This window comes from Pezoporus flaviventris, unplaced genomic scaffold, assembly GCF_033815535.1.
Source record: "Pezoporus flaviventris isolate CSIRO_AGI_PZ_B2104156 unplaced genomic scaffold, CSIRO_AGI_Pfla_v1 ptg000025l, whole genome shotgun sequence".
In the NCBI taxonomy this organism is placed as follows: domain Eukaryota; kingdom Metazoa; phylum Chordata; class Aves; order Psittaciformes; family Psittacidae; genus Pezoporus; species Pezoporus flaviventris.
The window spans coordinates 14,236,378-14,262,139 of record NW_026892573.1 but is presented as its reverse complement, the minus strand read 5'-3'; the positions used below and the strand labels follow the sequence as shown (position 1 = coordinate 14,262,139).

The 25,762-nt window shown below is 43.2% G+C and overlaps 1 protein-coding gene across 4 annotated transcripts in view; it reads left to right on the top strand.

The window, feature by feature from the left end:
* Positions 1-25,762, top strand: part of MTUS2 (microtubule associated scaffold protein 2) — a 280,586-nt gene that overhangs the window by 232,794 nt on the left and 22,030 nt on the right. For 3 of the 4 annotated variants that reach the window (XM_061457570.1, XM_061457571.1, XM_061457569.1), the window contains one exon: positions 23,586-23,652. In XM_061457570.1, coding sequence (XP_061313554.1) covers positions 23,586-23,652 — 67 coding nt within the window. Of the gene's footprint in view, positions 1-17,289; positions 17,578-23,585; positions 23,653-25,762 lie in introns of those variants that run through there. The other variant, XM_061457572.1, reaches the window with a different exon arrangement.

Sequence of the window (25,762 nt, the reverse complement as noted above, 5' to 3'; positions counted from 1 at the left end):
GCAGTCAAAGCAGGTGATTACTGAGGCAGTGGACAAAACAGTATTAAAGCAGTGGTTCTGACATAAGCATTTAGCTGATTATTAAAAGTAATGATTGCAGTGCCTGTGGACAGTGTGGCTTTTAATTATTATTTCATTAACAGATGGATTAGTTAAGACTCTCAGATATACACTCATTATTTCTGTTGGATTTGGGAACCACTTCAAACTTATTCTGAAGAGGAGCGGACCGAGTTTGTCCTTAATGTTGGATGTTCAACATGTCGATACAAATCTTTGTGCTGTGAGGGATACTCCCAAGTGAACAACCGGCTGGTAGGAGCTGGAATGGTGCCATGAAGATGATACCACGAAGACTCTGTAGAGCAAATATCACTAACGGCTCCCCCTGCCTTGGGTCATTCCTGACGCTCTGGCTCGTTAGCCGGCAACAGGGATAGCCCTGACCCAGTTTCAGCCCTGCTCAGCAAAGTGGCGGGCGGCAGTCCCTTTTGGAAGTGGTAACAGTGCCATCTAAAGGATAGCAGCCCAAAGTGACAAATTCTGGAGGGTAAATCCTGCTGGACATAAATAGGGAAGAAAAAAAAAAAAAATCCTCTTTAATACAGTACACTCAGAACAGAAATGTTTGTGCTGAGGGCTGATGTGTCCAAACTCTGGCCAGGCTCTGGAAACCGGGCTAATGCTTTCTGCCGGTCCAGCCTGCCCAAACAGCTGAAAAGTGGAGTCCTGTTAGCAAGGGTTATGCTGGAGTAGTCTGTCCTGTACTCTGCATGAGCATGGAGGGGTCTCCAGACTTGCCCCACACTGTGGTTTTCACCACAGGGGTGAAAACCTCAGGACAGGTCCCAGCACATGAGCACAGTCAGATCAGCTTGGAATGGGGGTACCACATGGATGCCCTGAATGAGAGCTGGAACAACACTGCTGAACTTGATGTCATCCCAGCACTTTGTGTCTACCAACGTTGGGAAAGACGTCACCAGTAACCTGTCTGTCTCCACATCTGAGTGTGGGTTACTTTTGGGTGGGTATACAAAACACATCTTCCAGACAAGGAAAGGCACATAGCAATGTCCTGCAAAATCCAGGATACACAAGGAAAACCTTTTCCCCCATTCAAATAACTGAGATATGTGTGTGCTTGTGTCAGAGTAATGTTTCTGTCCTGGGAATGGACAAAATGCCACCCAGGGTCATGTAACCACCTTGTCCAAATGATAATGACCTCTTGTGTTAGAGGCAAAACTGGCTGCAACAGCTGTAGTTGCTTGGCACTTCTCACCATCACCTACAAACCAGTCATTTTGGCTAACAATACAAGTGCATATCTCAGGCTGAGATGAAAATGGTTTGTTTTCACAACTGCCTGAGAATGAGTGTAGGAGAAATATATCTATTGTTTGTGCCTGGTGGTAAGAAGCCAGCAAACATCAGAAAGACTGACCTTCTGGCTTTTGGGGGTACTACTTTCCCAACATTTGCAAAATGGGTTAGAATTTAGCCCAAGAATAGTCTTTAGAAAGATGCCGCTCTTCCCTCCCTCATCATTATTACAGCTTGGCTAGATTCCCTTTCTTGAGCAAGTTCAGTCTTTTCTTTGCTCCTGCTGGAGCTCAGAGCAGTGAGAACAACTCAATATTTTCATTCTGTATCCTGGAAAAAATCCATTTTGGACTTATCAAACCATGGCAGTTTAGGAATATGAATCAAAACCATTTTATTGCAAGACAAAAAACCACTTTGTTTACTTGGAAGAAAAAAAAACAGAAAGAAGCTTTACCATCATTTAGGGCTTTCTAAACTGCTTTTAAAGTAGAAATGCACAAGATTTGTAATCGGGGGCTACTAGTTATGGTAAAAGAGCAGTAAGAATCGGGAAGTGCTCCTTTTCATGCAAGCTCTGTCATGCAGCTGCTATGGGACCTGAAGGACACCCACCATGGTCAGTCTGCCCAAGGAACAAAGCAGGGTTTGTGAACTGAAGGAAGAAGGCATTTCTGCAGACCCTCTGCTTATTTGCTGTGGTTGCTAAAAGACAGGCAGTGAGAAGGTAAGGTGCTGTAGGAATAGAAATCTTGAAGCAGCTGAATATCTTTCCAATCCTCATCCTCTGGGTAACTGGATGTTACCAGAGTATGCTACACATGGCCTGTAGGGAGATCATTTCCTCCAAGTTCTCCGTCTCTGTACCAGAGTGTGTCACTCAGCTCCTGCTCATGCATCACCTCTTAGTGCTCAGTGTTCCGTTGCTCTGACTGCACAGCCAGGCACTCGCAGCACTGTACCCTTGAGGTCTGTCAGTAAAACCCACCCCTCATCTAGGGCTGGATCTAAGGGGTGTTTGTAATTTCCCCGTGCCTCTGTGCCCAGCGGTTAGCCGGGGACACCAGGGAACTGCCACCACTTGGGAGCGCCGTGGAGGAAGAAAATTCATATTTGTGATGCACTCTGTTACCGGGGTGAGCGGACAAAACAGCCTGTGAGGAAAATCAGCGCTGATGTCAGTGCGGAGGATAGCAGCCTCCTCCCACTCCACACATTTTAGCTGTGTGTTCCTGGATAGCACAGGTCTCATGGCAGGATTTCCTCTGAAAACTCGTCCTTCCACTGGCACAAGTTCCTTCCTCACTGCAAACGTGGCAATTAGATAACCTCTGTCTCTGAGATGCAGCCCCTACTCCTGTGCCTGCTGGTCTCCCAGCTTTCTGTTCTCTGGGCTTGTGCCCTCGGGCCACGTGCCTGAGAAAGAGAGAAGAATCGGGAAAACAATAAACAGGAGAAGGGAACTTGCCGGGCTAACCCTGTCTCTAACACAATGGTTTTCTCAGCTCCTGTCCTGCGGCGCAAGGAATGGGGGTGAGTAACCCACCCGCAGGGGAAGCAGGCAGTGAGCAGCAGGAGCAAGGGCATTTGGAGGGGCAGGAAGGGAGCAGCAGCAAACTCCTCTTCCTGCCTGGAATCCTGGGGCTGCAGAGCAGGCACAAAGGCTTTGCAAAAGAGTTTTAAGGGGAAACACTGGAGGCTGATGTTTGAGTAAATTCAGGTGAGAGCATAGCTAGAAAAATGGCAGGTGAAGAACTAATTGCTTAGTAAAAATGATGTTTATTCCTGCTGTGTCCAGAGGAAATGCCCCAAACATGCTAATTGTACATTTCCAGTTGAGTATGAGTTAAAAGTAGAACAAGAAAAAAAAAAAAAAACAAACCCAAAACATATATATACACACACACACATATACATACAGAATATCTTCACCCAGCAGTTGGCCACGGGGGACTGCAAAGTGGAAAAGTGATAAAAAGGAATGTCTGAGGGACTCTGCTTCTGAGATGTCAGTAGAGATTTTTATCCTCTCCCCATAGCTTGTTTCCTTTGCAGTGCATGCCTTGTCTGGACCCATTTGTGCAGGCGTTGCCTGGCTTTGCCTGGTATGGCTGGCTGTGGCACATCACTGCCAGCACTTTGGAGGTAGGTGCCTGGTAATGCTGTACTAAGCCTGATGGAAATAACCCAATGACCCTGGAAGCAAGGAGGGACAGGGAGGCAAGTGAGTGGCAACTTGTAGGCAGCACAGGCTTGGGAGTGCCCCAAGCTGTAGCTGAAATGAGGCTGTGTCGCAGAATCATTGGCAAAGGTCGTGCTGGGAGAGGTGGGACCAGCGGTCCTGCCTGACCTCTTCACCTCTCCTTTTGGAGCAATAACTCATGCTAGGCAGCTCTAGAGGCATGCCACTGCTTTTGATTTCTGCACCTGGCTGCACATTCAGTGTTTCACCCTGCAGGTCACAATGCCATCCATTGCACAGCACTACCCTCAGGCACCTTGTACTCAACAATGTCTGTTTAGGTAAGACACAAATGCTGCTACCCCATCACCAGGTAGGACTTTCCATCAGTGAATACAGGTGTCCTGGGGCAGCCTGAGGTGCGGATAGACCAGAAGGATCTCCCACCAACCTTGCAGCCAAACCAGCAGCAAACATTAGATTTCTGCAGATACCCTGCACCATACAGCATGGTCTGCTCTGCTTCAGTCCCTGAAAGACACAAGGTAGAAAGTGCAGGGAACCTCTTGGCTTCCCCCGCTCTCCTCATTAGCTTTCTATCAGACAATGCTGTGAAAAACAGTGCAAATTTTGGTTTTGGGGGATGGAAGGACATGGTTCCCTGGGAAGTGCTGAGGTTGGTACAGGGTTCTGTTTTGAAACAACCCCCTGATTACAGTAGGTTTGTATCCCTTGGATGCAGAAGAATTTTGTTAGCTCCACATAAATATTTCAGATTTCAAGATAAATAAGAAATAGCCCCAGGCATTCTAATGTTCCCCTTGAAGAGGTTTTAAATGTCTATTAAAAATTAAAGATCTCTTTATTTACATGTTGACCTTGAAGAGAAATATATTTAGGCTGTGTGCCAAGTACCAGGTTAAGGGGAATTTATTTTCTCTTTTTGTTTATATTATTGATCTCTGTGTAAGCAACTGGCTTGATTGACAGACTTGATTTTATACTGCATTTGGAAAAATACAGAATAAAAGAATAATAGAAATAATCATAGAATGAATAATGAAAAAATAAAAGAATACTGGATAAACCAGAATAAGGGTTAGGGATTGCTTTTCTGATGATGGTAGCCTCCAAATGGGGTATATGGCTTCTGGTGGGTTTGAGAGATTTGGTGGCACACTGGGAGTTGTGTGGAAAGCAGTGATGAGTAATAGGCTCTGGTGGTATTGCGGCCCTTGCTTGTGCAGGGGACAGAGCAAAACAATTTCCTCACATCAGTCATCTTTATTTTTCTTTGTTTTCTGTGATGGGTTCATTGGTTGCTCTCCACAGGTTCTGTACAAAGATTTCTAGTAAGAATATAGCAGAACAAAGACTTTGCAATTCATTGCAGAACAATAGGTGCAAGGTTCATATATGCAAGTGTTAAAAACACCAGAAACTGAAGAATTATTCTGCTTCCATCAAAGAACAGAAATATTTAAGATGTGAAATTTTATACATAACTTCCAAGGAATTTGACAAAGCTGGAAAAAGTTTTCACTAAAAGGGAGCAATAAAGAATCTGCAACTGTAGTTAGTAGCTGGGTGGATGAGCCCTGGCCTGTCTGGGTAAGAAGGATCCCATCCTTTCTTTGGGAGTCTGTCCTGAGCTCTTTACTTGAAAAATCAATTTGTATCGTCTTATTTGCCAGTGCAATAAAATCTGTTTAAGTAGCATTAGCTCATTGTGTTTAATTGAATTACACAGAACAAGGAACAGAAAGATGTTGTCTGTATTGAATTAGGTTTATTAAAAACAGAAAGCACTTGGCTGACTTAATATATTCCTTTTACATAATATTTGACCTCTATGTAACTATCTCATTAGAATTTAGGACATTAAGACTTCTGTTATTCCACAGTTGTCCCAACAGAATGCTAGACATTCTGCAGATGGTATAAATGTGGTGTCCTGGAGTGCTTAACATCTAAATAGTCAATAGCCCAATTAAAACTGGGGAGTCAAAGTGACTGAGTCTTAGAGATTACCATATGTCTAGTTTATTGTGGATTTATCTGGATAGTCAAGTGTTTGTGTACATAGACACACACACCTGCACACACACAAGCACGTCTGAGTCTGCTCTGCTGTCTCAAATATTGCATGGGAATTTCCAGTGAATGTATGTGGGGCAGGGCTGGAGCATCGCAGGACCTGGGATCACTGACAGGGTAGCAGTGACAGGCACCACCGGATAAGGACCGGACAACGCAGTGTCCTGCCAGTATCACTGAGAGCAATAGTGAGAGCAGGCAAGAAGCAAAACCACACACATCAGGAGGTGTGTAGCTGCTGTGTGCTTAGACAGTTCTGTATGAGCTGTAGAAGAGAGCCCAGTGAGTAGCTTCCCTTCTGCAGAGAAGGATATTCCCCCCGTTCATGTTCATTTATGCCAAGGGGGTGCTATAAATATTTCACATCCCACACAAGTTCATCCCACCTGACTTTGGCCAGTGTTCCCTGCAGTGCAACAGGTGCTTCTGGGATGCTGCAGAACTGAGCAGCAGTATGTGTTCTCAGCAGCACCACCGGGCTGATGCGTGCCTGCGAGGCAAACAAGCTGCACAGCTATGCTTATTATCTCACTCTGATTTCATCTGTGGGGAAAAAACAAGCTACATTTCTTTCTTTTTTTATTTCTTGCTTAGTATACTAAGAAAAGAGACCTTGGTATATATAGCATGGAGAATTCTGTTCGGAGAGACATTAAAAAACAGCATGTTGTATAATTATATACATATTGAATGCTACCCTAAAGTGAGGAGGCTGAAATAAAACTGAAATTGTATATGTTTATCACAAATACAAATATCAACATCTTGTCCATTAAGCTAATGAGGCTATCACTAAGTGTTGTAAAGGAAAGCTCAGATACCTTTATAGACAAATATATATATAGTAGACTGAATAGAATCACAGAATCGTAGAATCATAGAATTGCTTAGGTTGGAAAAGACCTTCAAGTCCAACTGCTCCACCTAGCACTGAAAAGTCCACCACTCAATGTCCCTGAGAACCACATCTACATGCCTTTTAAACACCTCCGGGAATAGTGACTCCACCACTTCCCTGAGCAACCTGTTCCAGTGCTTGACAGCCCTTTCTGGGAAGAAATTTTTCCTAATACTCAGTCTAAACCCTCCTTGATACAACCTTAGGCCATTTCCTCTTGTCTTGGATCTTGCCAAAGAAAAAAGTTTCAGAGTTTCTGCTCTGACTAAAGAAACAGAGATCACCTCCATTTTGGCATAAGCTTTGGCACAAGCTTCCAGATCTTTGGCCTGATTTTTGTGTTTTCATCTTTCATTAACTTCCTATTTTTAAAAGCAAACACATTACAGAGGAGCATAACATAAAGCAATGGCTGAATACATTACAAGGATTAATTTAGAAATAAGCATGGAACAATTGAATACATGCCAGGTATTTGTGTAGGTGCCATAGAGTGTAATGTTTGAACTTCTGTCTCATAGTCTTGGCATACCTTCTGTTGCACATAAAACAGTATTTCACTTACATTAGTTAATATGAAGTACTAGAAGTTACTGAGTTTTAGGCACATTAAAAAAACTGCTCTGTCTTCTCTCTCCTGCCCCAAAGGCATTTTTAAATGTCATTTGCAGAAAGACTTCAGAAGGTTATTTACTGTGTTCCCTCACCACTGCATATTCCTAAGCTAGAAAGTTCTGCTGATATAACTCTCTGTCTCTCCAAAATTACTGCTGCAGTCCCAGAGGTGAGAGTGTAAATATCTCAAGTCTTCTGTGTAGATGCATCATCAGATGTATTCTGAGCTGATATACAAGAGGGATTTTGCAGCAACATAGTGCAACTTCTCCTCTTGATGAAAATTGCTGGCACACATGAGGTTGCTCCAGTGCAAAATAAGGCTTGAAAATATAGATAGACCATGACTACAGTTCCCACCTGTAAGCCTTTCAAGACTGAGTGCTACATCTGCAAAAACCTCTCCTACAGAGATGCTGAGAGAAAAGGAGCACTTTATTAGGGAAGATCTGGTTTGATCTTCTGTTTTGTAGGTGCAATTTCATACCCCCATTGCATTCCATATGGATTGTGGTCACAGATTTTTGCAGCTAGGTAACCATGTATTTGATTTGTGGGCTGCAAGCTGGCTACACTTTCAAGCACATAAAAGCAATGTGCTCACATTCCTGCTGATTCATTTTTTGATGAATGATAGGTGATGCAGCAAAGCCAGGCTGAAACCAGGTCTGCCTGGAGCTGTCTTTTAGTACAATCCCGATTTGCCTCTGTTCAAAGCAAAGCTCAAGACTTCATCCTTTCATCCCCACCATCCCATAACTAGCTGATACTAACCACATGGGAAGCCTGACTCAGGGTATCTGGACCTGGCAATAGCATGGAGTGATATGGATCATGAAGTGAGCTGGTCCCACTGAAACTGAACGTGTTGTAATGCAACTAGACGTTAATGAATAAAAGTAAATGCAGAATACAGGTCATGCCTCGAGAGCTGTGGTCTGGGAGTCAGCTGAAAAGGAGTAACTTCAGCAGTAATTAGAGTTCCTGGTATCAGAGCGTATCAATGTGCACTCCTACTGTGAACACGAGTTACGAAAAACTGTCAGGATCTGTGTGTGAATAAGCAGAAAAGTAGCAAGTACGAGGGTGATAACACCTGCACAGTCAGGACTGTGGAGACTGATACTAGGATATGACATTTATCATTGGTGCCCACACTCCTTCAGGAAACAATTAAATAGTGAGGATGGAAGAGATGAGTGACTGTAAGGCAACTGTCAGGGCTGTACAGATCCTTTGCTGTGAGAGACTGCAGAGCACAATTGATTTTCTTTGTAAAAAGGGACAAAGTGGCTTGAGTCCAGAACAAAAGAATTACCATAAGAAGATACTGCTGTGTAACAGGAGGCTTTTTCCTCCAGTGGAGGAAGTTTTAGCAGAAACTACTGACTGAAGATAGAAGCTTTGCACCTTCAACACATGAAGGAAGCACAGACTTTCAGCAGCAGAGGTGATCAGTTATTAGAACGAACCTCTGTGAGTACAGGAAGCAGCTCCACATCTTGATGTCTGCAGTTCACCAAAATGTGCCTTTGTAGAGGCAATGCTTTCATCAAATACAGTTACAGAAAAGTAACTGCATGAAGTATAATGTCTTATGATATAGAAATCATGCTATTTGATTGAATTATCCCTTTATCCTTGAGTTCTACAAAGATCTGTTGGGAACAAGAATATCTGGACGTGTAACATTTGGTGATGCAGTAGCTGTTAGACAGCTGGTAAAGAGTTCTTAAATAGGCAGACACCTATTTTAAAGTAAGAAGCCTTTTTCAGATATTAAGATGAGGTTGCCATGCAGAACAGCTTTTCATCAAACTCTCTAATGTGGGGCTTCTTGCACCTTCTTCAGAAGTTTCAGGCAATAATCACTGCTAGATGCAGGGTCTGGATTAGATGGCCCATGACTCAAAGACATGCATACATGGTAATTATTGTGTTCCATTGACTTTGACGTTTATATTTGCTATCCTTTCAAGTGGAAAGTATATACACTCGCTATCATTTCTGTGTCCTCACAGCCATCCAAAAATATGTAGCTATGCTTTTAAATCGGATATCAAAAACACAGCCTGCCTCTCACATACCTCCTCTTCACATCTGAGCTCTCTGGTTCCAGAAACGAACTCTAACAGGTTTCAGCTGCAATCTCCTGGAATTCCCTGACCTTGCTCCCACCCCTGAGATCTGATTCAAATACTGCTTCCTACAATCATTTCTCACACATTAGAGAAATCATTTCAGAAGGGGGGGAGGTAATATAATGATTTAAAACTGTTCATTATTATTTCTTCTTAAAGCCAGCTTTAAATGCACAGTATAAATGATGAATTTTTAAAATTAGTTCTAAAATTCATCTTCATTAGATTTTCTTTGCATAAAAACATCCCACATCCACAACTGATAGGATTCTCATCAATATGATTATGTGCTATTTCTCTCATCAGAGCACTAAGAATTTTCCCAATAGGAGAAACCTTGGTCCATGTGAAGCTGCTGGAACTTTTTGCCACTGACATTGCTGCAGCAGGATATCAGCACCTGTCCCTTGCTCTGCTTGGCCTCAAAATACAGCAGCTTCAAGCTGTCATTGGCTTTGGGCCAGAATAGCTCAGAAGTGGATGAGAGGAGATTCCCTGTTTGTTGGGAGAAGAAGGAAACATTTCTCTGCAAAGTTGATTTAAGAAAATGGCCATCTGCTTCCAGCTACTCAGAGGTTTGGAATTTAGGAATAGCCCTGCAGGGGATGTATTCCTGGGTAGAGGGCAGGTGAGGAGTTCACTGAAAACATGCATTCGTTTTAGTTCCTTCTGATCTTGATGCATAAATGATGTTTCTTACAGGGAAATGCAAATTCCTTGCCAGCAAGAGCTACTTAATTTGGAATTCGCTGCAAATGCTTACTTTGTACCTTTCCAGACATCAAGAACTAGAAAACACGGTAATAAGGTGTTGTTCTCTGGTGCATTTTAATCCAAAGCCTTACAAGCTACTGACATAAAAATAAATGTAAGGCTACACTAGCAGAAATAACAAAAGTCTGAAGAAATTCTGTTTAGATCCTCACATTCTTTTTATATGAGAACTGAATTAAACATGGAGTCAGCTGGCTGGGCTTTCTCTCTTGAGAAACAGAGAGCATGTAGTCCATGTTAATTTGTGAAATTCTAGAGTAAACATTCTATTCATCCAGATAGACAATAGTGTAATTGTATAATTCACAAACTATGTTAAAAAGGGTTTGCTTCCATGGAAGTTGCCTGAGGATCATTAAAACCTCATGGTACTGAGTAGCACACAAAATGTGAAAGCTTACTCTAAATCTAGGAGAAATTGCCATTCTGGCATGACCTTCAGCTCCAGCTGAATCATCGAGCTAAAACACGTCACTGACTGTTCGTGTCTTCAGAAACCCCCAAATCGCTATGTTACATTTTCTGGTTTGGTTTTTTTTCATGTTAGGTAAGAACAAAACTAAAAGACCCAACCTGGAAAGTAATGTATTATATGTGTATGTCTAAAGACCAGTGCGGAGAACAGAGCTGCATCAGGGAAAATTTTAAGGCACCTCCAGCAAGGAAGATGAAACATAATAGTGAATGGATTTACTTTTCTTATTTCCTTGAGCCACTGTGGATTTTTGTCTGACAGGATTCAAGGGTTCAGGGGCTCATGACAGGACTTTCCTCCCAGCTGGCAGCAGAGTGTGGAGGCTGCCACAATTGCATTTGGCCCAGGGAAGCTGGCCCTGCACTATGGAGGTTGTATCTCCTTGAATTTGCCACTTTCTCCCTGGTTTAGTTTTAACTTATTGCCCAAACACTCATAATGACCATAAGGAAGGAAACAAGGGCAAAACAAGTGACAAGGAGAGGGGAGGATGAAATCACCTCCTTTGACAGCCACATTCATTTTTGGTTCCAAGTGCTCACAGAAATACATGAGTAGCACTTCCAATAAGCAAAATTTGGAAAGAGAATTTAGGACTAGTTGAGTCTGTTTCCAAGTTACTTTTCTTTCAGAACTGAAAACTCAACAGTACCAATAATACCTTTGTCAATGGATTGCAGACTTTGAGACCTATGCTTGTCTCACTGAAAAAGAAGTTCAGTCTCCCTAGCTGTCTGCAATTCTGACCTCTCTTGTAGATACCTTGTAGATATACTCAACCTCTCTTGTAGATATCAAAATTTTGAGGAAGTCCACCTGCACGTTCTGCCACACAAAGTACAGTTAACAGTGTTTGAAAACAGTACGTGCAAAGAAATAGGTTGTGGTAATCCCATAGGCAGTGCTGGATGTGATTCTTCTCCCATCTTGGTCACGAATGATAATTCATGGCACGCCATTCTATCACTCTGAGCCTCCTGTTCAAAATGCATTACTGGAATAGCATTTTCCACTCCACCTCATCACTGCCTTAGACAAAACCCCGGCTCTTGCTGAATGCCACCAACCAGGCTTCTCCTCACATCATCCTTTTGAGGTGCTTAATGCCAATGTCACAATCACCTCTTGCTGTTGACTGCAGAGAATGCCAGGAGGCGGCAGCTGCCGATAGCCTGACTTGTCCGTCACGCTCTAGAGCTCAGACATCACAGAGGTTGCAATGTCTCAGTTATGCATCAGGTCATCTGAATCCGAATGTCAAGTCCTTCCTGATCTCCTCATTCCTGCAGTCTCCTGTTCCTTGTCTTCTCCACTGCATAGCCCTTTGTCCTTTGAAACACCTTCTTCAGAACAATTTTTCCTTTCCCCCCTGTTTCATCTCTTCTTTGAATCCATGCTTTGATTTCTTACCAGGTGAAGTAGTGTTTCAACATCTGGTATGCCCCACCTCAGACTTCTCTCCCCATTATCTCTCTCCCTATCCCTATGGTGTGGTGTTCAGTCTTCTTCATCCTCACTTCTAATGACTGTCTCTTTCAGCTTTCTCCTAGTTTCCTGTGTTTGTTACCATAACACTGATACTGTCCTATCACCTTATTCCCAGAGCTGGCAGTCCTCTTGCAAACAGATTTGTGTCCCTTGAAGTTCCCTGTACTATCTTTTGCTGCTCTTGCCCTCAGACTGTTATCTATCCAGCTTAAGTATTTGGTTGACATACTTTGCATGCTATGCGTCTCAGCAAGCATTTTCAGTGTTTCATAAAGGATTAATAATATGCAGTTCACTTAAGGATTCTCCTGCTCAGTGACACACATAGTACATTGTTACTACCATTATCTCACAGAGCTGTCCGAAGACTTTTGCTCTGTTTTTCATTTTCCTGTCTTCACCCATGGATCTCAGTCTTCACACTTGCCAAATCTTTGCAGACCAGCACTCTGATCCAAGGAAAACACTGTATCTCTCCTAGGAAGGGTAGCAAACCTCCATAAAATGGGGAAACATCAGATACTAATGGTAAAGAATTCGAAACTGCTTTATATACACTAGAATATATGTTTAGAGCCCTGATTTATTGTTTACCCTCTACATAACAGAGTCTATGGACTGATGCATAAAGACCAGTATGGAATTAAAAAAAAATGCTCCACTGGGGGACCTTAGTAAATGATAAAAAGTGGTTAATTAAACCCTACCTCTCCCAGTTTAGTTCAGATAGATGCAAAATATTGGAATTTCTTGGACAGCAAATAGGAATTGTATTATGCCTATCATGGGAGAAGGGATTGATTCTGTCACTGTAGGAAAATTTACTGCCCATGTTGCCTCTTTACCATTAGAATAGGTTGTTTATAGACTAAGCAACTCCCCATGGACATTTAAGAAAATATAGATGTTCTCCTTGGGCTCTAATTACCCAGAAGTTTTACCCTGTGAGGTGCTTACTACATTGTATTTCCACTGAAGTCAATAAATGTCAGAGAATTCAATACCTTGTGAAACATTCCCCCTTAAGTCATTTGTTGTATGCTACTATTCTGATGTTTAAAAAGCTAATTTTAACAGCCATTGTTCTTCTTCTGCTGCTAATCCTGTACATAACAAGGAACACCTCTGTTTGTGGGGCTTACCTGTATTTTCTGTTTCCAAGGAAACAAAGGTACACTTTACATGTAAGGTGTTTTTTAGCTAACAGCACAGGTTTTCCCAGGCCCTGGTCTCTGTCTTACCAGACCTCTCCTTTCTGCCTTGAGGGGCAATGTGAATGAGATTTGCTGGATAGAGCTCCATGTAAAGCAGTTTGGCAGAAACACACTCGCATTTTGGTGTGGACCATCAGCAAGATGTGTAGCAACATACTGGTGACAGTGCTTGGACAAGCAGCATTGCATGGATAGGAATGTAAGGCTAGCAAAGTTCATCCTGGATCACCGTATCCAGTTCCTTCCTGTTGGTAACAATCAAATCCTAAAATGATCAAAATTCAGCTTAAAAGTTTTTATCTTTTCCTGTTTCTACCAGAGGACTGTTTCAGAACCTCTTGTGACTGAAAGAATAAAGTATTTCCAAGTTCACACTCTTTTATGTTTTGTAAATACCATTTTTGACTTTGAAGTACTTGTCCATCTCTGTGTGTTCTCCTCACTGATATATTTATAGAATGCTATCATTTTTCAACTTTACTGATTTCATAAGTAGAAGCAGGTATGTACTTACATGGCATCCCTCCAGTGGTATAGGCTATATATTTCCTGTGTCAAAACTGATGTCCCCAAAACACACTTGACCAGAACCATGAAGCTCCAGGTGAGGTCTCTGGAGCTTTCCATAAAGCCTTTAAGCTTCACTTTTAGTCTTTCCTACAGCCTAAGGTTGTATTTGCTTTATTCAGAGCTGTACCATAGACATAATTCTTAGTTATCCTATGATTGAACAATCAGTGCTCTTCTTTCGCTGTTATTTCCAGCTGATGGGTGGAATTTCTACTTGAAATTCCTGTTATTTGTCTCTATGACTGTGACCTTGGACTTCCAAGTATTTTATGTTTTTTCTCATGACCACTACTATAGCCCTAAATATCTAGCTTGATAAGAATGGTGTTTTGACTCTCCCCTTGATGAACACTGCATCCAGCATCTCTTGCACTCCCCTGATTTTTGACCAGGGTCATAAGTGAACACAATTTGTCTCGAGGACTGACCTTCAAACAGCTCCATTCATTATCTCCACTGAACCCAGTAGTTCCATTTGCTGCAACATCTTGCCATCTTCAGCCAAATGATTCCTCCCTGATTAACACTTCTTCAGTGACTCCCCGTCTTTCCCAGCCTAATGAATCATATTGTGGTTGGCATGATGGAACTGGTCCCCAGTAAATGGGAGTTACATATTACCCTCATCTAAAAATATCAACGCTTTTGGTGTACAAAGGCAGCAGTCCGCACAGCGTGGACCTGTCATTGATGCCTTGTTGTGTTTGGCACTTTCCGTTGTTTTAATATACTATTCCTTTCAGTATTTGATCCAAGTGTCACATACCACTGAAATCAGGCAGTTGACTCTAGCATTTTAAAGCAAGAGTTGATAATTTAAACTGACCTGAACCTACTGTTTAAGGTGCCAGTTCTCACAGAATTTGGGTACAAGGGTTATCTTCTCCCATGACATGTCTGCTTTGCTAAGCTTTTTACTCTGTCTCAGTTACGCTTATTTCCATTTCTATATTTATAATCCAATAGGTATTGGTGCCTTCAGGTGAGTGTCAGAAGTCCTCCACGTAGTAACCTACCTCCAACCTGGAGCATGCTCCTGTCACAGAGAACTCTCCTGAATTCTTTCTTCATCTTCTTTTTTTTGTGTATTTGACAGAGGAACTGCTCTTTAAAATAGTTTCCATTTTCCTTTTGCTTTCTCAGCTTGGCTCTTTTCTCACCTTAGTGCTACACACATTGTGTGGAAGAAGAGGCCTAATTTAAACTGATGAGTTTGGGCTCACTTTCTCTAAAAGGACCTAAACTGACCAAAGAGACCAGCAGCTCCCCCATACTGTCCTTATCCCTTACCAGTGCCACATCCCACGCAGACTCAGCTTCTGGGGGCCTAATTCACCCTTGCCAGAAGGACAGCACAGGACTTCTGCTTAATTAAAGTTCCGATTAAGAAATTTACCTTCCAATTCAGTGCTTAAGTGGTACTAAAGTGCTGCAGACTAGTCTCTAGCTTAGATTTATCACCACATACAAACAGCAAATCTACCATTGTTATTGGAGTGACTGAAGAAGATGGTGTTTTGCTTTAACATCATAACGAAAGGAGTAATGAGAGGGTTTTGTTTTTCTTGTATGATAGTCAGACACGTTGAGCTAAATACTGTAGTTCTAATGGCCAGCTCAGAGAAATGGCTGTGGCAATCTTTTTCTACAAATAGGAATATAGTAATAATTATTTTTCTATGGCCATTAAGTCAGGTTTTGGACTGTAAAAGATTCAAATCATGGACTTCAGGTTATGTGGCAAAAGAGACATTTCTACAGTGAGAAGGAAATGATTTCACCATTGGTGGAAGTCTCTTTTTAACTCCACTCTGCAGCTGTTCAGCAGCCAACCAAATTGTCACACACTGTAAAGAAAAGTTAGATCTTGAACACACATATTAGAACACATGTATGTTGAGTGAGACTTTTAATTTGGTTTAGTTTGGGGTTGTTCTTTGATTTGTTTTGATGTTTGGTTGGTTGGTTGGTTGGGGGGTTTTCAGTTACCTGTCTGTGATATTCTGAAAGTTTATTTAAAGTCCTGGGAGGACTGAGGGAGAGCAGAGAATAAGAAGCTGACACAAACTGGGAAATTACTCGAGCATTTAAATGTGATTTAAAACAAAGTTTTGCTGGAGCTTCCTGTTGGTTCCTACTATTTTCCCATGCACTTTGTGCATCACCAGTCACCATAGAAAATGCAATTAAATAAAAAATGCCAATTCAGAGCAGCAATGATCTGAGCATTGCATCTTTCCTGCCAGAAGGCAGAGCTGCCCAGCATTAAGGGAAATGTAGTTTTACTGTATGTTTTTTAATGCTTTGGCTTTCAGGAAATAACACTTTACAGGTTTAACCAGTGTAGGCATTCGCAGCACAAATACCACCTTAGGTGTAAGTAATTAAACTGGCTTGCCTTTTTTCCAGCACTATCTTTAATGTAAGTTATTAGGGGGAAATACACCATGCCAGAAGCAACAGCCCAGGCTGCCGCAGCTTCATACTTCAGGTCCAATGAAGGAAATGTATTCCTAGTGAGCACGCTCGTAGAGAATAGACATTCACACCGCATGTATGTGTATATGCAGGTTAAGATGAGGGTTATGGCTATGGCTAGGGTTAAGGTTAGAGTTAGGATTAAGATCAGGGTTAGGTTATATGGTGTATATTCACATGGCCAAAAAAATCCCCAAGTCTTGAAGTCTCTAGGTACATTGAAGAGGTGTGCGCTTTTGTAATCGCCGGTAGTCACTGAGGTCCAGAGGGCAATGATCTTGGGATTTAAATAGGCGACTTCGGGAAAGTCTGTGGAGAGATGAGAGCGAGTGGCTTGGCTGGGGGCCACCCCTGACAGCCTGCAAACGAACCGGCAGCCGGTGTCCTAAGTTGGAGGGTCCCAACCTGCAAACCTCAGCAGACGGCTCGCATCGCGGTCCCGTCCCCGCGTCCTGACCAGCGCCAGCGCCCGTTACCCTTCGCGGGGCCGCGCAACGGTGCGCTCGCCCCCGAGATGCGACAGCGGGACAGCGCAGAGCCACGGAGCGGCTGTGTCCAGCGCAGACCTTGCATGGCAGCCGGGGAGGGTTCCGAAGCGGCAGAGCCTCCTTCCAGGGCCACAGGGGCCGCAATATCCATTGCCTGGCTGGGGTGCATTTGGGATCTGTACGGGCGAGCAGCGAGACAAGAAATGTTCGGGTTAAAAGCACCACCCAAGTGGTTGAGGAAGACGGAGTCTAGAGTGGTCAATAGCTGTGAGTGCGGCATGAAGATGAGAACCGGCCGGAGCCGCCTCCCGCGGAGAGCTCAGACTCCCGCTCGGATTTCAGCGCGTTTGGGGGTTTCGCTGCAAAGTTTCGAAGCTTTTCCCGGCCGTCCCTCGCCCCGACACGTCCCTGCGATGGCGCTGCCGGACGTGCCCTGCGCTGGGAGAGCGTTTGCCAGCCAGAGCGACCGGACCCCCTTTTTCGGGAGAGGCCGGAGCATCGGTGCGCAGGCAGGGAGGGAGGAGGGGAGGGAGCGGAGCGCAGCGGAGCGGACAGCCCGCCGCGGGGGCCGAAACCAGTGACTGCTCTGCTGCTCCGCACTCTCTGAGCTGCTTCAGCATACGGGGATCCCCTCTATCTTCCCCTGCCCCGGCACCCCGGCGCCCGGGAGGCAGCAGGAAGCCAAGGGGACGGAGGGGGGACACATCCCTTTTGGCAGCGGCATCGCCCGGGGCTTACCCTCCGGCTCCGGGCGAGGCTGGTGGCGGTCCTGCCGGGATGGGCAAATGCTGCTCCAAGTGTTTTCACCGCGCTCGGTGCAAGGACGAGACGGTACTTTGCCTCTTTTTATCCCCTAGGGAAAGGGTTAGTGAGCCGAGCCCCAGATGCTGATGCTTCTCGCTGGCGTCGGTGCTGTGAGCGCGTCCCGGGGTGGCGGAAAGGGGAGTGATGCGCGTTTTATTTACAGTGTGCTGGACCCTGCTTCACCAGGGACAAGACTAATGCCGCTTTCACTTGCACTGCAGTGCCTTACATAATTGTCTCCTGCAGTCTGAATGAAAGGGCTGGATTTTTGTGAAACGAGAAAGAACCCCTGGCATCTTCTGTAGTAACAGTCGGCATGCGGGTTTGCTATGCTTTTCATGCATTATTAATAACCACGTGGAGTACAAGTTACAAAGGAAACTTACACAGAGTTTTAAAGTTTGAAGAGAGATTACTCAACCTCTAGGTGTCCGAAGGTTTTGCCTCTGTACTGATCCTCCTTTCTGACAGAGGATTGATCCTCCAGTTTAGAAGTGAAACGGGGCAAAACTACGTATTTTCTTGTGTCAGGATGAATCTAAAACAAATTCCCAGGCATCAGAATGGGTCGTGTAACAAACGTCAGCGCAGAGGTAAGTACATAGCTACAGGTAGCAGGAGAATAGCATGTGTTGAAGAAGTTGTGGGACATGTCTAACACATGGCTTTTCATGCTGTTCTGGAAATTTGCCTGGATTTTAAGCACGTACAGAAGAAGGAAAGAATGAACATATGCATTTAATTTGCCTAATAGAAAATATCTTGACAGAAACACATGCTTGTGCAGTATATTTTGTTAGTTTGGCTTTTTAAAATGTTCGTACACTTTGTCTAATGAAAAGCTGATTGTATCTCCCATTTACCTCGTAACATGTTCAAATGCAGCTTTAAATATGATGCTAACCAGGTTAAGGAAAAATGTAGGGCTTAATAGAAAACTTGTTCAAGCACAGTCACAGGGGATATCTGGGTGCTTCTAAACTTTAACCTAAAGAGTACTATAAGGCAGAATTACATGATAACCAGCTCAATTGAAACAGCAATCTTAAAAAACTTTTTTCTTAAATGAACACTGTAGATCATTTTGACCATCAGCTGCAGTGTGAGTCAGTTATTCCTTCTAGAAGTATTGTCTGAAATATTTATAGGCACAGGAGAATTCCCAATGTATATGTTTCTCTTTCCAATGATAGCATCAAGTCCTTGCCCCAGGGAACTCTGAATAAAGCACAACAGTGACTAAGCACCACTTGCAGGTCAGTCTTTGTACTTTAATAGTCGGAAAGCACTGGATACAGAAAGGCTAGTCTGAAGGAGAGGTTTTAATAACAATTGCCACAGAGCATCCGTGCCCAGTGCATATTGTAAAGAACTAGGAAATGTTCATGGAGATACTGTACATATATTTGGACCTCAAAATATAAGCAAGCATGTAAGTTGGCAGGGACAAGAGACATGTCGTTTCGGGGAGGTAACTCCAAACTCCTCATATTTATTTCCTAGCTGCAGTTGAATTCCTATGAGGGTCCTATGAAGTCCTATGTTGTTCCTCACCTGGTTTGACCCATTTATGCAGTAGATCTACTATTACTTACCTATTGCTAAAAAGTACCCAGAGGTTTAATTAATCAGCATTTCTAATGATTTAGTATCTCTCAGGTAGTTTGCAATTCCCAGAGGAGACATCCTCTAAGACAAACCTCAACTCTGCCTTCCCATCCCACAGTTATTCCTGGTTGCAAGTAAAATCTTGACCTGTATCCCTGTCAGTGTCTCCTCAAGGATATCTAGCTGTTGACTGAAGCTCCAAGAAACTGAAGCAGAGCCTTGCATAGAATCATAGAATACTTTGGGTTGGAAGGGACCTTCAAAGGTCATCTAGTCCAACCCCCCTGCAACAAGCAGGACATCTTCAACTGGATCAGGTTGCTCAGAGCCCTGTTCAGGCTCTTTCCCTAAGCCTTCATCACTACTTCCCGTCTTTGCCTGTTTGGACAGCACTAGTATCTTGCCCATCCTCAGAACTGTATCATGGCATCTTTTACCAAGTTATTTTTCCAGGTCCTCACACACAGTTATATGTGAATCCTGCCTGTCTTTTCTGAATGACACCACCCAGTTTTGACCACTGTTTAACTGGATGAATTCCTTCTTTCTTCCCACCTCTCTGCCTGCCTGCCGTCTACCTGCCAGTTTTTCTGGAGCTGCTTGGATGTTGCACCAATATAAGTCATACCTCAGTCTATCCTCAGGGAGTTTTCAGTTGAATGGAGAATACATAAGTGCCATTTTCTGCATCTGTTTCACTTGCTGAAATGCAGTTGGGCATTGAGCCTTTCAAGGGAGAAATATTGGGAGGTCTATATGTTATAAAGCTGATGACAGGAAGAAGAGCCGCTACTGTGTCTTCTGTTCAACAGAGCATGAGGTTAAGCACAGAAGGAGCATATTATTCTACCTGTTCTGTTTTTCTTTCTGTCTGAGGAGATGGGACGTATTCCAGACACAAGGCTTAACCATTGTGTTGTGGAGTACAGCTATGAGGAAGATTTCCTTCATCTCCATCATGAACTTTATTTTATTTTATGAAAATTACTTCAGTATTAGAGTCATTTCTTGGGATACAGCCAATGGCAAACCTTATCAGTTTTCCAAGCAATAATGAAATCCATCATTTATTAAAAGTACCTAAAAAATAAATGCAACATTTTGATTTATATAAAACCCACTGTTTTCGTTTCACATTCTGGCCAGAAAAAATTATTCCCAAAAAACATAGAAGCATTTTTTTTTATTCCCTTGCCACTGAACTGCCAAACTGAAATGCTGGATATTTGTACAATCTCTTTATAGTGATTCTGGCCTTTTCATCCACTGGAAATGGCTGTTTTTCACTAGTATGGTTGTTAAGCCTTTTTAAACCTAGGCTGGATTTAGCCCTTAGTTACCCTCAATGGCTCAGCTCCAACTGGTAGCCTGGTAAAGGACACCTACAAAGCTCCTTTGATATGCTGAGCATGTTAGACACAAAACAGGAAGGGCAGCAAAGGATCCTGCTTACATTGTCTTCTCTCTCAAATACTTTGTTGAGATAAATACTAATGAAGATTGATTAATTCAATGGGATAGCCCATTAATTAGGTTTCTTACACATCTGTTTTGGGGGATTTTTCCTTACCTGCTTGTGAATTTTCTAATTGCTTTGGTGTTTTGACCTTGGACCTATATGAATCTCAGTACTGGGCCTGATAGCTTTATATTCTCACATCAGATCGGTTTTGCTCCGAAGCACCAGCATTCCCTGTTCCCAGCTGCACTGACAGTGAAGTGCTGATTATCTGCAGAACCACGTTGGTGATAACAAGGAGGGGCTTTTTCATTTTGTATTAATGTCACGTTTACACTGGATGCAGGAATACGTGCGGTCCAAACCTATCATGTTATGCTGACAACACAGGTTATAGCAGCAGAAAATGTTAGGGATTTGTAACATCACTGCACACCCAGGAGACCATGAGGCTAATGACAATGATCAGTCAAAACGTCCCCTTGCCTCTCTTGCAGAAGATGAAGGTAAGGACTCATGTGCTGTTGCTCTCTAAAAGAAACCTCTGATAAAGATGTACTACTTGAGACCCTGGCGCTGAGGGTAACCCTTGCACATCTGACCAAAGAGCAGTCAGAATGGTCTAACCAAAACAGTACACAATGCAAGAAGTATTGGCAAGGGAAGCAAATGACAGCCAAGGCACCTGAGCTGTGTTAACATGGGCTCCTCCAGATAACCTGAGAGGCTGCTCTGGAAAATATGGCTCCAGAGTGGTGGGAGGCAGCCAAGAGTCTGCTGGCCGGGTAGAGTGGTGTCCGTACTGGAGCTTAAGTTATGGGATAGTGTTTTTAAACCGGCACCATGGAAATTCTCCACTCTTTTGGAGAGGATCTCACCAACAAGTATGTGTCCTCAAGGGTAGGACAAACCTTAGATAAAACAAAAGCTGAAAGAAAGGCATCTGTAATATTTTTTATGGGGGATCAAAATTTTAACTATTTTTTACAAGTATGTCATTTTTTTACTTGCTTTAATTTTCTTCACGTAAATAAAATAGCCCCACTGAGTTCTGCCTATCTGTAGGTGCTGGCAATGATCTGTACAGAGCTTTAAAAGGCTTTTGCTTCAAATAGTGGGAGCTGGTAATCTGAGTGGGTGCTTCCCGTTGGCAAGTCCCTTATCCAGTATAGCCCTGCACACACACCTTCAAGGGCACCAGTCCTGGCAATCTGTCAAGAACACTTCTTAAAATGACTCCAGTGACTTTAGCAGATGGTATGGGCAGATGCAGCAATATTCTCCAAAAGAAGAAACTTTATCCCTGCAAGACTGCTGGCCGGAGAGTCTGAGTGAAGGACTATGTTTTTTTAACATTCCATGCAGTATTTATCCAGGCCTTTTTGTTTTTTTCACAGCTTTTTTACTAATTAAAAAACCCCAAACAAAGAACACACTCCGTTTTATTCTCAGCCTAATGTGATTGATTGGTAAGGACTGGGGACTGCAGTCCTGGCACACAGTTCCCTGTGCATTACTCAGCAGTGTATGGAGCTGGCTGTTTGGAGGTGCCCAGCCTCATGTGCCTGGCTTCTTCCCATAACTGCATACAAAAGATGCCCACATCACCTGGGTGTCCTCAGGCACCCAAGACTCTCGAATCAGCTCAGTTAGTTACTCTGTTTACAGCAAAACTTTCCAGAAAGTGTGTCCCATGGATCTGATAGAAATCATCCCAAAAGGGCAATGTGTAAAGGATTGATTTAAATTCCAGCTTCCAATAGAGCTGCTGTGTGATTTCTCTTCACAGAGTTAAAAATTAGATGCAGGAAAAATAAACAGAAACATTAAGCTCTGAAATCTCTTTTTTTCCACTTTCATTTTGGTAAGACAGAACTAATTGGCCATTCTATTTGCTATGTATCCTGCTGCTGAGCTAATCCTTTCTGTGCCCTAGATTTTTATTAGCCTTGCTTGCTTATTAAGGAAAGACTTACTTTCTAGGACTCCTTTAAATTCCATTTGCTACTACTCTGCCTTTTCTCTTGAATATATTTTTTCCTGTAGTGTTCTTTAAAGATTCTTGGCCTTTTCTAACCGGGGACATATTTATAGTAGCCTGCTCTACTTTCCGTAATCATTAGTGATCTTCCCAGCAGGATGTGTTCCTTTGCCTTCTCCTAATGTGATTCAGGTACATTCAGATCTAAAATGCCCTTATATTTGAACCGTTATGTTGGAGTTTATTGTACTAAATCAAACTCCAGTAAACCTTCCTGAGGCTTTTCTTTGTCAGTTTGCACAGCACTCATGGGATATTTGCTGTCAAAGTCCGTGCATCTTAGTAATAACACCTTAGCACTGTTAATGTAAATATGCTTTACTTTTCCTTTGGCCTGCTCTTTTGTTTTAATTCCTTAAGTATTCAGATTTCTTTCGAGACAGTCAGAGGAAAGAAGCTCTTGTTCTTTACGGACAATGAAATACCAGAATTAAATGTGGAAACAAGCATGAATGTCAGGCTACTAGCGGTGTCTATGGGTATGCCCACCAAGCCTAGAATGGTATAAGTACAGTAATCTGATTTCCAAATTTGGCTGTGGGAGCATATTACTGTGCTTAGAGATGGTTAAATGTGGGCATAAATAAAGTGTTTTAACAGAATTAATAAAAACACTTATACGCACAGTCCAGCCATTGGACACAAATGTCTTTTAAGAAAAGTAGAAGTACTCTGTGCTGTCCTGTGCACGAGTGTGTGTACACATATTCATAGAGATACAAGGTATTTGTAGCCAGTGAGTTGTGGTTCCTAAGCTTGATTTAAAAACTGAATGAGTTCATTATAATCCCTTCACCACCACCCCCCCCCAAAAAAAAAAGAAATCTGAGGAATCAATCTAATCGTATTTACTACATGAACATGTGAAAGTGCTTATCTGGGATAAACCCTGGGACTACATATTTCTCTCTCTTTTTCCTTAAACAGAATGAAAATGCCCTTGTGAAAATAAAGGAGTTAGGAGTCGAGCTTGAAAAGATCAGGGATGAAGTTGGTAAGTAGTACAAGCAAAATAACAACAAAGTGATTTTTTCACTTTAAACAGAAGTAGTTATTCCCTGTGACCTGATCCTGGGGAACCTGCATACGTGTGACAAAGTGTATTCTGAAGCCCAGTGGCAAGGGGGTTTGTGGCTTTGCAGAGAACTGTGATTTTACCTCTTTTTTTGTAGCGATGGGTCCATCACCGCATACACTGGAGCTCATTGTGCATCACTTTTACTAGACAAACTGTTCGTCATATATCCATAGCTTCTGTTCTCAAACTACATACCACCACCACCAAGGAGAAAGCATGCTGTGATGAGAAGTGGGAACCTAGGACCATTGTGGTGCCCAGTGACTGGGAATGCATCATTTACTTATATTTTGCTGTTCAGCTACAAGCTGTAGGACACCAAGCTCAGAACTTTCTTACTAATATCTCTAAGGTCTTTTCCTGGTTCAAAGACAGCAAAAGCAACATGTCTCATACAGTCTGTGTATTCCCTGTGTATTTGCATGCACCACTTTTCCTGTTTGATATCTGATCTAGACAGGAGAGACAGGCAGGGTGTAAAGACATTGAGAGAAGAATACGTGATTTTGTACTGGCTTGAGCCAACAGGCTGAATTCTTTTGGGCTTAGATCTCCCCAGAACAGGTGTGACATTGGGTTCATCAACCACAGGGCAAATGGAGAGGGCGAAGGGCACCTGAAGGACCACTGGGGCAGGGGGCACCCTAAGTACGAAAAGGTGTTGAAACCAGTGATGACTGGAGCTGTGAACAGTGGGGACTCCTCAGCTTTGCCTGCATGTGAGAGCCCAGTTGCTGGATCACACACTGGGTCGTGTTATGGGAGGGTAACTTGGCTGGCAAAGGGGGGCCAACCGAGTTACCCTTGTGAGGTGGGCAGAACTGCAAGACCTCCCTGTGCTTCATCTTCACCTTACCTATGATAACCCACTGCAGAAAAACTGATGCCCAACAGATTGTGCTCCCTGCTGTGCCCTTCTGAATTTTCTTGGCTGATCATTGCTTCATAGAGAGCTTTGTTGTCCCCATGGCCAAAAGATACTGCAGCAATAGCAAAACAGCATTTTCAGTTACTCCCTGATGCCTGCCTTCATCCATCCGCTGCATCTCCACAGCTCTCACAACAAAGCTGTTGCCATGGGTGCATTCTTTAGGCAGGGCATATCTTAAGCTCTCCATTAAACACCCTACCACTTTCTAGCAGGCTATGTTTTCTCAGTTTGTACTGCTGAAGTGAATACAAATCACCAGTGGTTTTGCTGGAGAACTTTGTCAGGTATATAAGTGACTGCCTGTTAAGGAGGCACAGAGCAGAATGTTCCAGTAATAGGGCATCAATGCAGTGTCTACTCTTGTCATTGCTCTTGTGCATACAGCAACAGGTAACTCCTCTGCATGAAACTGACAACTGATGGAGTACATGGGAATGGTTTTGGTAAGAACCGGAAATACTCCAGAAAAGCAGTGTGAGGTCCCATCTGAGCCGTACTGCTTCAGGAGGGAGATTAGCCATAGAAGTGTATGTGCTTTCTTTCTCAGAGTGTGGAAAGATGGTGTGAGATAGTCCTTTCCTCAGTGGTCCTGTGGGCATGTGCATTGGTGAGGAGCCATCACAGGCCACTTCTTCCTGAGCAAGCCACCACTCTTGTCAGACAATGAGATGCTGAGCAGAAGCTGTTTAGGAGCGACAGGGGTGGCTGGTGATCTGTCCTGCTTGTTGAAGATGACCTCTCAATACAGCCCTGAGCTGCAACATGCCCGGTAGGGATGGACAAAAAAATGAACACACTCAGGTACTGTACTCCAGCAGGGTGTGAAAACACCAATCAGGAGTACAAATCCCGGTAGTATCCATACATACAGAAGGTGAATGTTTATGGGTTTTAGTGTAAGTAATTGTTGGACTCTTTCTTTTCCATTGGATGAAAACTGTAATATTTGATTTTGTGAAATAGCCAGTGTTTTAAATCTGTGGACAAGGTGAGATGACATGTATCATGTGCATAAGAGCAGTTCTCATCAGTGCGGTGTTTGCTGTCTCTAAAGCAGTGCAAGCTGGGACTTTGGGTGCTATGGGAGACTTGCAG